Here is a 15,800-nt window from a genome sequence, read left to right on the forward strand (position 1 = left end):
TAAATGTTGGTAGAATTCCCCTGGAAAGCCATCCGGCCTTGGACTCTTGTTTGTTGGGAGATTTTTGATTACTGATTCAATTTCTTTACTGGTTATAGGTCTGTTCAAATTTTCTATTTCTTCCTGTTCCAGTTTTGGTAGTGTATATGTTTCTAGGAATTTGTCCATTTCTTCCACATTGCCCATTTTATTGGCATATAATTGCTCCTAATATTCTCTTATTATTGTTTGTATTTCTGCAGTGTTGGTTGTGATCTCTTCTCTTTCATTCTTGATTTTATTTATTTGGGTACTTTCCTTTTTCTTTTTGATAAATCTGGGTAGGGGGTTATCAATGTTGTTAATTCTTTCAAAGAACCAGCTCCTGGTTTTGTTGATCTGTTCTACTATATTTTTATTCAATCCTTGTATCCGAGAGCTTAGCATGTCACGCAGGCTAACTGTAGGAAGGATTATTTTTATTAGACATTAAATACATCACCAGCACCTTTTCTGAAGCCATCATAAAAAAAATTTTTTTCGTGTTTTTAATTGGCAAAGTTAAGCAAAGAAAGTTTACATGCACTGTTACTCTTGTATGCATTTTAGCCCAGGACTTGTCCTCCTAAACTGTAAATGTAGCTCATAAGAAAACCCTACTGGACAAATGTGGCAAATTTGCAGCCTTGCAATCATTTAGATTATATCAGGAAGAAATGAGATATTCATCATGTAATCAGCCAGTATTTCCTGAACTCCTACTATGTGTAATAAAAATAGATAATGTGTATTGTGCTTTCTGTATCCTAGTTTTATGCATTTTATGTGTAACGTCTCCTTCAAAGTTCACTTCTACTCCATGAGGTAGTTGTTATTGTCAGCACCATTTTGCTAATGAAGAAAAGGAGGCCCAGGGAATTTAAGTATCTTGTCCACTTTTACCAGCATAGGAGGAAGTAGACTCCTAGATTAGAACTCTGGCCATTGGCTCCTGAGACTGTCCTCTAAACTACTTGGTTATGCTACTGGATGTTAAAAGCTCTGTGTTAGGGGCTGAGGATATAGCAATGGGTGAAGCAGACAGGATCTCTGCCTGCATCAAAATAAACAAATACAAAAAGTAAGCAAGTGCAGAATGATTGTATAGCAGTAGGTTTCAAGGAGAGAGTAATTACAGTTTTCTAGTATAGAGATGGAAAGCTTCAAACAAGAGTTTGATAAGGCTTTCCTAACAACTTATGACATTGTAACTCAGCAGAAGTTTAAATGAAAACATGCTGACAATAAAGTAACCATCATTATTGGAGGATAGAGGATCATGGATAGCTACGTTTAGTTGGCAAGACTGGTTCATAGACATTGCTTTTTGTCACGCAAAGCTCTATAAAACAGAACTATTATTAGGTCTTACACTGCAATAAACATAAGCTATTATTCTTTTAGCTAAAGCCAGAAGTAGAAGAAATCTGATTATACTCATCTTCAATGCAAGCCTAAAAAGTTTGTTTTGTCCTGAAAGCAATAGGAAATCACAGCTAGTTGTGAGCAGACAGAACCAATTAAGGTAATATTTTTAAAATACAGCTTTGTCTGCGTGATATATGTGAGGAAGAAAGTCAATGTGATCAGTCAAAAGCTATTGCAAAATTGTGTGAGTGAAATAACAAAGGCCATCAGTGAAAATCAAGAGGAAAGATCAGATATGAAAAGGATAATAGCTTTGTTGTTCTGCTTGTGTAATCATAATCTCTTAGAATCTAATAAGCATATTCTTGTGAAAGCATTTCAACAGATTCATGTTAAAATTTTATAATTTTTTTCTGAGCTACTGTGTTAGTCTACTTGTTAAAAATATAGAAATGAGGGGCACCTGGGTGGCTCATTCGGTTAAGCATCCGACTGTTGGTTTCTGCTCAGGTCATGATCTCAAACCCGAAGATGTGGGTTTGAGCCCCGCATCAGGCTCTGCCCTGGCAGTGTGGAGCCTGCTTGGGATTCTCTCTCTCACCTTCTCTCTCTGCCCCTCCCCTACTTGCACGGTCTCTGTCTCTCTCAAAATAAATAAATAAGGGCGCCTGAGTGGCTCGGTCGGTTAAGCGTCCGACTTCGGCTCAGGTCATGATCTCACGGTCCCTGAGTTTGAGCCCCGCGTCGGGCTCTGTGCTGACCGCTCAGAACCTGAAGTCTGTTTCAGATTCTGTGTCTCCCTCTCTCTCTGCCCCTCCCCTGCTCATGCTCTGTCTCGCTCTGTCTCAAAAATAAATAAATGTTAAAAATTTTTTTTTTAAATAAATAAATAAATAAACTTAAAAAAAATAGAAGTAAGCAAATAAATATGTGTGAAAGAGCTGAGGATGTGCATTTCCAAAAACCACTCCAGGGCATGTTGATATTTTAAGAGTTAATATTACTAATTAAAAAAAACCCCGGCTCCTTCTTAATTCTTTCAACCAGGTGTTTGTGTCAATTGGCCAACAAATAAGAGAAAAAATGCCTTTTAATATATTTTAGCTTGATATTCAAGATGCCCCCAAATTAAATCCGATATTTAAATGCAGCATAATTTACAAAATGATAGAATACAACTCACCGAGAAACTGAAATATACACTATTTCCTTATTATCTAAAAACTACCACGGAAACGTTTAAAGTGCTTTTAATGCCTTTTCTAGTTTTGATGCAGTAAGAGATGTATATATGTATAAAGTATCGATCATTGATAATCAAACCGCAAGAAGTCACATATGAACTTAATGATCTTATTAGTAAAACCTTAAATCTAAGCAATTACACTTTGTGGCGGCATATTACATGTGTATGTGTACATGTGTTTTGTTTTAGTTGAAATACAGTCACAAAAGAGAAGAAATGAAGGTGAAAACAGTGTTATCTTAATATAGCTGAAATGCTATTTAATAAGACCAATTCATATTCTACACAGGTATGACATCAAAGATGATTATACTCTGAGAATTAAAAAGGCCATGAGTACAGATGAAGGCACCTATATGTGTATTGCTGAGAATCGGGTTGGAAAAGTGGAAGCCTCTGCTTCTCTCACAGTCCGAGGTAAGAAACGTAAGATGGGAAATACAGTTGAATCAGCAGACTAATATTTGGTTAAATTGGTAAGTGAACTCACAGTCAAAATAATAGCTGATACTCTTCTATTGTTTTTTACTAAAATGTTTAGATTTTGTGTCCTTTCTATTATTAATTGAAATAAAATTACTTTCAAATTTGGTTCAAAGGGATGATTATTTGAAGCGATTTTTTAATTTAATGAATAATAGTTAATATGGTTTAAAAGTAAATCTTAAGAGTAGAAAAGATTTATACTAGTCTTCGTGGTCCCACCGCTTTGAAGTATTTACTGCTTTTAAGTGTTACAGTTTCAAAGGTACTCTGTTTTCTGTTTACTCGTTTGTCGGGTTTATACTAGTAGAGTACTACTTTGAAATTTGTTTCATTTCAGCATCCAAGAAGCAATTAAAAACAATAAAACTGACACTGCTTGCAGGGTGGAAAATGGATACAAATGAGCTACCGCATTGAGAAAATCTGATTGAGAGAGTGATTTGTGAAGTTCATTGGCCTTGAATAACTGAACTAGTGTGGCTCCTGTAACAACTTACACTTTCTGGGAAAAGTGTCATGCACTTTTTCATTCATGGGAATAATATTCATTTATAGACTCCCTGGAATTGCTTAGTAGTGAAAGAAAGCATTACTTAACCCTACAGTGAGGTAGAATGAATCAGCTGTCTTCCTGGTGGTGCCTGTTGACTCACATGAGTACATTATATAGCCCCAGCTACCAAGTGGTACCATGTGGACATCTACACTTACTCTTGCCAAAGAGACATCACCCACCGCATCATTTACACTCACGGGATTTCAAACAGCGATAGGCAAGCACGTCCTCTGATCTCTTTCCACCTTTCTCCCACCACCCCAACTGATGGCTTCTCCTCTCATCCTTTATCAGGTCAGCTGCATGCTCGCACCCTATAACTGAGAGACTCAGTTATATCTCATCCTGTTTAGTCACACCTCCTACCTTGTGCAGCTGTACTCCCAGAAGTTTTCACAGACGGGTGAAAAGGTTTGGAGGAATTTGGCTTGGTGAGAAATGTGTCAGGGATTCTCATGTTGGTCCTCCATCTGGACCAAAAATGATTTTTGCTGACCTATGATTTCAGCATCAAACCACTAAAAGACAAACAAGCAAACAAACAGAACCCAAAACTTAACTTCCTTCAGGTAACTATTAGGAGACATGCACTTTGAATGACTTGGAAAATATTGATGATTTCCATACTTTCCAGTTACTGCATTTTTATTCCACTGAATCCATTTTTTCCTCCCATCCAGACATTCTAGCGTGAACTTAGATACAGAACAGATTTAGACAAAATTGGCAAGCTAGTTGTTTAAAAACATTTCCATTCCTCATTAGTTAACAGATCATAAAAAGCTATGATCATATAACAATCAAATATATACACTGATTATATATTATCAAAATCTGATAGTCTTTGTAAGCCACTTTACTATATCTAATCTACCTTCCCTGTAGGTGATTCTATATTAATATAGATTTGTGTGCTAGTCCTTTGGGAAAACAATCACTTGACCAAATTTCCCCCAAAGCTTATTTATTTGTTGTTTCTAAAGTGAGTGGGGGAAAAAAATAAACAACCCACCAAGAAATGTTCCATTTAAAAAATATATATATATATTTGCTGACTAAACATAAATGGTGAGAAAATGTGAGGAGTTGTTTGTTTGTAGAAGCAGCAGTTCTTTTTATACTTGAATGCTTGGCTGAATGAGACATGAAGTGGTCTGTTTGCTTTAAAATATTTCCCAGCTAATTGTTTTCGTAATTTGTTGAAAGTTTCAGGTTTAACATTTCATTTAACAAAGCATGCTCCTCTCGCATGGATGTTTAGAGCTAACTTAAAAAACTAATAGAGTTTTTTTGTTTTTAATAGGATTTTTTTTAAATCAGCAAACCTTAAATGGTCTCTCCCCTAATCTGTGTCCTGTAGATGGATTAGAGAGTTTAATCTGTGTGGTATGTATTTATTACTCATCTAAGACTGAATGAACCTCAGCGACAGGGTTAAAGAAAAAAAAAATCTCCATAAGACAATAGAATGTGGAGTAAAATATTGTTTAAAAATATTTTTTACCATTAGGAAAAGCAGTTGGAACTTCTCATGCTAAGAGGTTAACAGGAGAAAACGCATATTATCTATGACTTAATTTTTTTCTGTGCTCATTTTTCTATGCACGTACATGAAATGGTTAGCCCTTCCCTGGATTGTTTTATTAGAACAGGGTCAACCGACCCAAGAGGCCACATCCATTTTCATCCATTTAATGCAGGGACACAGTTTAGTTTAATTTGCTGATTTTGAAAACATCCACCTGCTGGGGTTTTTTTCAAGATAAAATGTTGCTATGTAACAAAAACAAGAAGTTTAATTGGGATGTTTCTGCTAAAATTTTATCATGATATTCAATTGGGAAAAAGGAAAAGGACTTTTGTAGTCAAAATCTGGAACACAGATTTACTCAGTTGTTTTCCACTTCAAAATAAGGTGAAAATAGACTATAAAATTAAATTTAACAGCAAGTGGCTCCCTTTGCTGACTTGAGGAACATAAAATTAGAAAGAAGTAATGCTAAACAACAACCAGCCTCCTAGCATTTATATTCTAATCAAATAATTCATGATCTAAGAGAGCTTTTTTAAATGGCTCCAGAATGTGTTAACACAAACTGCATATTTGTAAACATTTTTCCCCATTTCAATTGCTGAAATTGGCTTTGCATAAATCAAGACTTCATTGGAAAAACTATCTTGCTTCTAGGGCAATAAAACTTTTTCCTTTTTGAATTACCCTAGACTAGGTGAAAGAGAAATATATTTTATTTTTTTAAACCTGATTTTTCACCATGGTTTCTTCTTTTTCTCTCTTTATTATCATAGACTCAAAATGCCTTTTCGTTTCTAAATGAAACATTGTGTTTGAGATTTAGCCTCAGGTGACACCTGAAAATGCAAATTAAAAACAAAAAGACAAAGTTCTTTTCCTACTGGATGTTGATAAATTAAGAGATATATATTTCGAATGAGGCACAACTTTATGATTTCGTCTGATATCTTGTTCTTGGTTGTTATTTTTTTTGTGCACCTCCCCCAAGATTGGAAAGAAATTGTGCATTGGACAACTTTCTTCTTTTCTTCCTCTTGCTATGGGAACACATCATAGACTGTAGGACACATTAGAGCTTCACTGAGCTAGAATTTTCATCCTGCTGCTATAATTGCTTTGCTCTTCTTTGAATTATCTTAATCCCCCTCTTAATAATAAATAATAATATAAGGCATGCATCTCCTAAATAGGCAGCACCATATTGTTTCAGAAAATGCACAAAGCTAGAATCATGGCGTATTGGTTGAGTGAATGAATGCCTATAAATATGGTTTCAATGACTATATCCATCTCATCATGTCCAATGAGACCTCATCAAGACAAAACTATGCTAAATTCTAGAGTCACATTATATATGCACTAGAGCTATCCACTAGGATGTGGGTGAGACACTTGTTTGTCACTAAAGTTTATATTTTGAATGTAAGAGTTCATAAAAGTTCAAATGCTACTAAATATATTTCTTCTTCATTGGAATAATGGCACCATATGTTTTTTCCATTGCTTTTATATAAAGTGGTTTACTATCTAAATTGATTTGGCATTATTCTTTGTAAAGAAAGTATTATTAAGCCCATGTGTGTCTCTTACAATTGCTGTGCATTAATAACAGGGCCAGCCTATTACTAATGATGTTAGTGATTGAAAGTTATGGTATAATAAAAAAATAATAATAATTTGTTGAAGCAGCAGTTTGAAAGCCATTCTCAGAGTGAACAAGAATCAACTTGTCAGTCATTGTTTCCTGCCCTCTGCCAAAAAAAAAAAAAAAAGAAGAAGAAGAAAAATGTTTAACAGTAGTTAGGGAGCTACTCAGTTGAAATCTCTAAGGATGTTCCAACCTATTTGTTATATTTTCATCCACCCTGTCCACGGATGAAAAGTGATGTGATCTTAACTTATTACTGGCTGAAAAGCAGCGTCAGGGGCTTTTCTGTAGTCCTTGTAATGGTTCTGACTAACCATGCTTAAAATCCAATTCCTATTTAAATCAGACAGTGAGGCCTTCTTTTATTGACATGACATTTGCTAGTCTGTGACTTGAATGGTTATATTCGTCAGGTTCTTAACTTTGGGGGTAATACAGGCTGTTTAAAAAGTTCTTTGAAATAATAACTATAGTAAGTGATGACAATCAAACTTTACATGAAATTATCTCTCACATCACATAGAGCTAATTCTGGAATGCAAAATAATTATTTTCTTAAAATTATATGTATAACTTTCAGTTTTAGTCAAACTCAGACATCCTGTTCATACTTGAATTATAAGACTAGAAATCACTCTACTGTCCATACTTAAATGTAACATTACACATCATGCATTCTGATAATTTTCTTTTCTTTCTTTTTTTTTTTTTAATTTCTTCTTTATGTTCTCACCACACCATTGTAATGTCTACAGCTCGCCCTGTTGGTAAGTAGCCATCCTTCTATCCATTTAGCATGGCTTTGTACAATGCTTCATAACTCACGCATACTAGGATTTAAGAGAATGAAATATATTTATCACCCATGTTTAAATATTACTTGAGGGACTATCTTCTGTAAAAAATTGCTCCTGATCTTTTCATCAGTTTGATAAACAATTTTATAGTGACTTTTGGTATTAACAATGAATAAGTAATGATTTTCATGAAAAATAATAATATGAATGTTTAATACTATAAACTGCTAACTTTTCTTAAAGAGAAAAATACAATAATTCTTTTTTCCTGTATATGTAAAATAATCATGTATTAGTTATGCTTGATATTCATTAAGATAAATGATTATGAACTCAAGAAGTTGGCCTACTGGATGCACTTTTTTTTTATAAACAGCTTCGAGTCCTTGTTTATTATGGGCATTTTTTTTTCAACGTTTTTTTATTTATTTTTGGGACAGAGAGAGACAGAGCATGAACGGGGGAGGGGCAGAGAGAGAGGGAGACACAGAATCGGAAACAGGCTCCAGGCTCCGAGCCATCAGCCCAGAGCCCGACGCGGGGCTCGAACTCACGGACCGCGAGATCGTGACCTGGCTGAAGTCGGACGCTTAACCGACTGCGCCACCCAGGCGCCCCTATTATGGGCATTTTTAACTGCTGTATACTTATTGTCTGTATGCCTATTTAAGCAAAATGTGGTAGAATGCTTCAAGTTATTCTAAGGAGATGCTTACACTAAGAGGGAAAGGGAAGGATGAATTGTGTTCTTTGGCATGGAAAGGTGGTGGTTTTAATATATCTCATCCTTCTTTCAGCTTTGCAAAAGTGAAGTTAACTGCATTTGCAGTAATTTAAGTGGTAATTATTTGTAAACATTTGGAAAAAAAAATCTTTTCAAATTCATTGATCTAGTAATGTTTCTGCATCTCTTTTAAAGTTTAGCTTAACCAACCAATACATGTGTTTAAATAAAAGAAATCTTGGTAATTGTGTTATAAGGAAATGAACAGATTGATGCATAAATGGATGGATGGATGGATGGATGGATGGGTAAATGAATTTAGTATGTTTCTTTTTTATATATCAAGAGATACTTTAATAAATTATCAATTTGACACAGCTCTGTAAACGGTCCATCTAACTTCAAAATCTTTCTTAATACACTGACTTGACATTGACATTTGATATGTATTGGTCCAAACTCATAACGTTTTTTTTTTCCATTAGTTGAAACATTCACAAACCTTATTGTTATGTAGTATATTCCTCCATACATAACAATACAGAAAATAGAACATTGGTTTCCCAATCTGAGTTTCTGGTCTGCTATTTCTGAGCAGTGCTTCTTTTGTTAGTTGTTTGATATCCCTGATCCTCAGTGACTTCACCTAGAAAATGGAGAGAGTAATATTGACTTTTCAAAGCTGTTGTAGGAAGGAAATGAGTTCAGGTCGGATTATATATGTGGAAACACTTTATATGCCAATATTGGTCAACATTCCTAGTTTCTGAGACATATATTATTTTATACTTTCGTGTTTTTGAAACATAGCTATGTCTTGCAGTCATAAAATACAATCTTGTTTTCTTTCAATATAATTATTAAATTGATCATGCTTTTTTACACTTGGAGATGTAGGAAATTGAAGAATATGTTACAGTTTTAAGCCTCATTTTTTAGTATTGTATGAATTCTTATTAATGATAACTTTACATATCTATGGTATGATATAAAACATTAAGAAGTGAATGGGAAACAATAAGATAACTTTTCTGGTTAACAGGAAAAATAACATTTAAATTGTAGATCTTTATATGTAGAAACCTTATGCCGATAAACTATGACCACTTGATTTATATTACTTCACAAGTTCCCAGAACATAAAACAATATGTTAATAATTTCCAATACATTTAAAACTCATAAATAGAAAAGATGTTCATTAATAGAAAATGTGATGCACAGAGAGTATTGGGATGTACTTGTCACCTGCAAGGCATTTTGAAGTTATTTCTGTTTTATTCTTGTTTAAAATGATTTTTTTAATTCCCATTGGACTGGAACTAAAGAATAGCTTTTTGACACATTGTGTTTTGTTCTGGGAAAGTCTGTCATTTCATAAATCTATCTCCAATGACTTATGACAATGTTCAGAAATATGAAGAACTATACTTTAAACTTGACAACTGCTATTAATTTTGGAAACTGAACGTTGGATATGCTTTTAGTGGATCACCAGAGACGAGACTGATAATGAGGAAATTAGCTTGCTTTTTCTTTGCATAAGCTTTTTAAAATTAATTTTATTATTTTTTAATTTACATCCAAATTAGCATATAGTGCAACAATGATTTCAGGAGTAGATTCCTTAATGCCCCTTACCCATTTAGCCCATCACCCCTCCCACACCCCCTCAGTAACCCTCTGTTTGTTCTCCATATTTAAGACTCTCTTATGTTTTATCCCCCTCCCTGTTTTCATATTACTTTTCCCTTCCCTTATGTTCATCTGCTTTGTCTCTTAAAGTCCTCATATGAGTGAAGTCATATGATATTTGTCTTTCTCTGACTGACTAATTTCACTTAGCATAATACCCTCCAGTTCCATCCATGTAGTTGCAAATGATATATATATATATATATATATATATATATATATATATATACATATATACCACATTTTCTTTATCCATTCATCCATTTTCTTTATCCATTCATCCATCGATAGACATTTGGGCTCTTTCCATACTTTGGCTATTGTTGGTAGTGCTACTATAAACATTGAAGTGCAGGTGTCCCTTCAAAACAGCACACCTGTATTCCTTAGATAAATACCTAGTAGTGCAATTGCTGGGTTGTAGGGTAGTTCTATTTTTAGTTTTTTGAGGAACCTCCATACTGTTTTCCAGAGTGGCTGCACCCAGCTTGCATTCCCACCAACAATGCAAAAGAGATCCTCTTTCTCCGTATCCTCGCCAACATCTGTTGTTGCCTGAGTTGTTAATGTTAGCCATTCTGACAAGTGTAAGGTAGTATCTCATTGTGGTTTTGATTTGTATTTGCCTGATGATGAGTGATGTTGGGCATTTTTTCATGTGTCAGTTGGCCATCTGGATGTCTGCTTTGGAGAAGTGTCTATTCATGTCTTTTGCCCATTTCTTCACTGGATTATTTGTTTTTTGGGTGTTGAGTTTGATAATATTTATAGATTTTGGTAATCTTTATAGATTTTGGATACTAACACTTTATCTGATATGTCCATTGCAAATATCTTCTCCCATTCTGTCAGTTGCCTTTTAGTTTTGCTGATTGTTTCCTTCACTGTGCAGAAGCTTTTTATTTTAATGCGGTCCCAATAGTTCATTTTTGCTTTTGTTCCTTTGCCTCCAGAGACGTGTTGAGTACGAAGTTGCTGTGGCCAAGATCAAAGAGGTTTTTGCCTTCTTTCTCCTCAAGGATTTTAATGGCTTCCTGTCTTACATTTAGGTCTTTCATCCATTTTGAGTTTATTTTTGTGTGTCGTGTAAGAAAGTGGTCTAGGTTCATTCCTCTGCATGTCGCTGTCCAGTTTTCCCAGCACCACTTGCTGAAGAGACTGTCTTTATGCCATTGGATATTCTTTTCTGCTTTTTAAAGATCAGTTGGCCATACATTTGTGGGTCCATTTCTGGGTTCTCTATTCTGTTCCATTGATCTGAATGTCTGTTCTTGTGCCAGTACGATACTGTCTTGATGATTACAACTTTGTAGTATAGCTTGAGGTCCGGGATTTTGATGCCTCCTGCTTTAGTTTTCTTTTTCAAGATTGCTTTGGCTATTAGGGGTCTTTTCTGGTTCCATACAAATTTTAGGATTATTTGTTCTAGCTCTGTGAAGAATGCTGGTGTTATTTTGATAGACATTGCATTAAATATGTAGATTTCTTTAGGTATTATTGACATTTTAACAATATTTGTTCCTCCTATCCAGGAGCACAGAATCTTTTTTTCCATTTTTTTGTGTCTTCTTCAATTTCTTTCATAAGCTTTCTATAGTTTTCAGTGTATAGATTTTTCACCTCTTTGGTTAGATTTATTCCTAGGTATTTTATGGGTTTTGGTGCAATTGTAAATGGGATGGATTCCTTGATTTCTTTCAGTTGCTCATTGTTGGTGTATATGAATCTTTGCATAAACTTTTTAGATGAATTTGAATTCAGGAGTGATAGATATGGCAACTTTTATTGTAATGTAAGAAGGTACAAATCAGGTAAATCATAAATTAAATATTCAAATAATAGAAACTGCATTAATATTAATATTTGTTAGTTGACTACGACACACATTTTTCAACTTTGAAGTTCTCTGCAAAGTACATTAATATTAGTATTTGTTAGTGGACTGAAACGTAAGTTTTTCAACTTTGAAGCTCATAGAGATAACATAAAGGGTATATAACAAAGTAGAAGCCACAGAAAGGAGAAAAAAATCTGGCCTTGAAGTCCCATATAAATTAGGTGAAGAAATATGCACCAAGTATATAAAATTTAGAGAAAATTTAAGGGATAGTTCCTATATAAAGCTTTTGAAAGAAAATTAGAAATATATTCAGATTCCAGAGTATGTAAATACTGTAAATTATAATTTGTAAATTAAATTTAATTTGTAAATTTTTATTTTTAAAATGTAAAAATATCTGCAAAGATTCAGAATCAATCATTACATTACATATAGGATAAAGAAAAAAAAACACTTGGTAGTATGGGTGGAAAGCCCATTTAGAAATCATTATAAACCCCCAAACTGGGAGTTTTGTCCATATGTATAACTCTTATGACCTGCATTGGAATTGAAGAATTGGCAACTCTGCAATTTGCAGTTGGGATAAACACCTTCTGGTCTCTATTTTTGAGATTGTAGGAATAACTCTTGATTTAGAGGATCCTTGGCGTGGGAGACATTACTGAAAGCAGACAATCACATACTTGCCAATGAAGAAGAGTATTCTCCAGATTTCACTTCCTCGCCTGCAATGTTATCAACGTCTGAAAAGAGTCCTTTAATCCCACTTTCATATTTGCTGGTTACCACAGAATCTAGACAAAGGCCACTTTGATTATCAAATGTCTGCCAGCCCTTCCCGCGGCTTTGACATTTTACTATTCCAGAGTCATTCTTTACATGAGATGCAAAAGTACCTCATAGGACACAGTTAGCAAAAAATGTGGAAATATCCATTTATTTGGAAAACTCTTCTGATAAGTTCTGATAAGGGAACTGACAGAAGAAAATAGTCTAAATAGGGATAAATAACTTGCTTCCTATACCCATCTGTCTTATTTTCTATTGGAAGCCTTTCTCAAGCTTAAAAATAAAAAAGAACATCTATTTTGGAGATGGGCAACACATTTTTTCCTAGCAGCAACTCAAAACATGATGAGTAATTTGGAAAAGAACTGTCAAATCTACCAGCTGCCTTGCTTGTGAAGTTGAGCCCTGCTCCGTTTTCTATCATGTACACCATATGCTAGATGCTGACTGCCTCCAGTACGGAGACGAAAAGCTGTGTGCATCAGGTGAAACTTGCTTAAAACATCAAAAACAAACTGACAATACACAACTTTATGGAATCGTCTACATATTTCCTTATTTAGTGACTCAAAACGATGTGTTCTTTTGATGGAAGAACATGACTGGCCACAGCAGAGTTTGTAGGTATTTAGAAATATATATGTTTTAGGCAAAATTTCCATGTTGTTATTATTAATTAAAAGAAGCAGCCACTGTTCTAAACAAAAATCTATAGGCACATTGCTTTTGCAATGTTTTCACTGCTTAAACACAAAAATAATTCTATCCTCTTTTTAGAAAAATCTCTTTTGAGCTGAAGTGCAGTTTTGTTTTAACATGCTCTAAAGCACATTACTGAGACCACCAAGACATCCAATAAAAGTGAGTAATTGAAAAATTCATTCAGGAAAAATTATAAAGTAGACATTACTTACAGAATAAGGCAATTGATATTTTTGATACCACCACCCTCTACCCACCTTGAAATCTGGAAAATGTTATGTGCTGTATATAATTTAACTTAGTATTGGAAATATTCCAGGCTTTCTTTTTTTTAAATCAGAAAACATGTAGGTATTATATATGAACCCTTTCATGTCAAGATCCACTTTTCTGCAAAAGGCATCCTGAGTGTGTCTTGAAAGGAAACCTATACTTTTATTCCCTGCAGACTTTCTTCCTTGGACAAGCTGTTACCCCATGACCCGAGGTAATCATCTCCCTCCTACAAGCACTTAATGTTTCCTGCACCTGGCGCTAATTAGCTACCTTATGCAGAGTCCAATTTAATTTTTATTGAGCATCGCGTTTTCATTGCTCCATATGTTTTGATTAAATAGGAGGTAAAAAAATAATGCATTCTGTTTTGTCTTGTACATTCCAACAGTTCCCATAATGAGAAACGTTTAAAATAAGCTAATGCTAATTATTAAAGTGAAAAGCAAGTGCTAGTTACTTCTCATGGTTGGATGATTTTAGTCACTGACTTGATTCTTCTTCAAGGGCCTTGTGTGTTGGACAATGTCTGTTCATTGCCTGTAAAGAGGATAGGTATAAAATTATCGAGTCATATTTTTTCTCAGAACTTAGCAAAAATGTTGGGTTGCTTTAGTATTGGAATGTTACTATAGTGAAGTCTGAGGCTTGTAGAATATTTTTATCTTTGGCTGAGATTCCATTTTACTATTTGAATACCAGTGTAGTCCTTTCTTCCATAACTTTGCTGGATTATATCTTGGTTCTGGTCACCCTGTAAGTAACATTCTTAGAATACAAGCCCCTCAAACCTGCAGATTCATGCTGTAATTTACTCTATTTGAAGAGTGTTTTCTTCTCTTTTATCTTTTGCTAATTTTTCCCATGAGTTGTGTTGGCTTTCTTTATCTTAATTCCATATTTATTCAGTTCAATATAATAATTGATTCAGTTCAGTCATCATTTTTATTTCATATTGTCTGATTTCTTTTTTTTTTTTAATTTATTTATTTTGAGAAAGAGAGAGAGAGAGAAAGAGCATGAGCAGGGAAGGGGCAGAGAGAAAGGGAGAGAGAGAGAATCCCAAGCAGATTCTGTACTGGCATTACGAGGTGGGGTTTAAACTCTTGAACCAGAGATCATGACCTGAGCAGAAACCAAGACTCAGACATTTAACATGAGCCATCCTGGTTCCCCATATTGTCTGATTTCTGAATTCCTATATTGTCCCCCTGTTTCAACTTCAGTTATCATTTTTGTGTTTCCAAATATATTCATTTCTTAATTTTATTTTCTCTTTTGTTCCTTACTAACTTTAAATATAATAGTCTTCACCTCCAGTTGCCTTTGAGCTCTTTTATTCCTTTTCAAAGATTTTTTTTTTAATTTGACTCTTTTAAAAAAGAGAGACCCTGTTGTATGAAATTTCACTTAGTCTATGGACAACTAGTATAAAGTATTTCTGTGGTTTTTTTGGGTAATTTTTTGACGATAGAGATTCTTTTTCTTTCTTTTATTAATTGAATATGTTTTTTTCTGTCAATAATTACACATTTAGTTACTGTATAGTTTGTTTTATTTTGTTCTATATAGATCCTGTTTTAGGCCCTACCTGATTATTAATCATTTACTTAACTGCTGAAGATTAGAGTTTGCATGTTTGGAGAAGAGAAAGTGGGAAGTACCAGGGTCATTCAGTAATCTGTACTAGGCCTGACGTCTTGAATATTTTATCAAAAAAGAAGTTGTTTCTTCTTGGTATGCTGGTGTTCCTGGTGGTACACAGCAAATCTCTTTTAAGTTATAAGCTCTCTGTATTCCATATGAAATTTTCTCTTCATTTTTCTTCACAATTACTGCTTCATAATAAAAAATGATTTTTAGGTGTATTAGTTTTCCATTACTGCATAACAAATTACCACAAATTGAGCAACTTCATTAGCACCCATTTATTAGGCTACAGTTCCTAGGTCAGGAGTTGAAACAGGCTCATCTAAGTCTTTAGCTTAGCATCTCACAGGCCATAAACAGGGTTTTGACCAGGCTGAGCTCTTCTCTGGAAACTCTCCTGAAGAATCCAGTTCAAAAATTTATTCAGGTTGGTGGGCAGAATTAAGTTCTTTGCGTCTGTAGAATTAAAGTC

At 34.3% G+C, this 15,800-nt stretch overlaps 1 protein-coding gene across 1 annotated transcript in view; it reads left to right on the top strand.

The window, feature by feature from the left end:
* The window catches only part of ROBO2 (roundabout guidance receptor 2), a 609,164-nt gene that overhangs the window by 464,430 nt on the left and 128,934 nt on the right, over positions 1–15,800 (top strand). The window contains exons 6-7 of the mRNA XM_049627999.1: positions 2,922–3,049; positions 7,612–7,623. Of these exons, the coding sequence (XP_049483956.1) occupies positions 2,922–3,049; positions 7,612–7,623 (140 nt within the window). The remainder of the gene's footprint in view (positions 1–2,921; positions 3,050–7,611; positions 7,624–15,800) is intronic.

The sequence above is a fragment of the Panthera uncia genome, chromosome C2 (assembly GCF_023721935.1).
Source record: "Panthera uncia isolate 11264 chromosome C2, Puncia_PCG_1.0, whole genome shotgun sequence".
Lineage (NCBI taxonomy): Eukaryota > Metazoa > Chordata > Mammalia > Carnivora > Felidae > Panthera > Panthera uncia.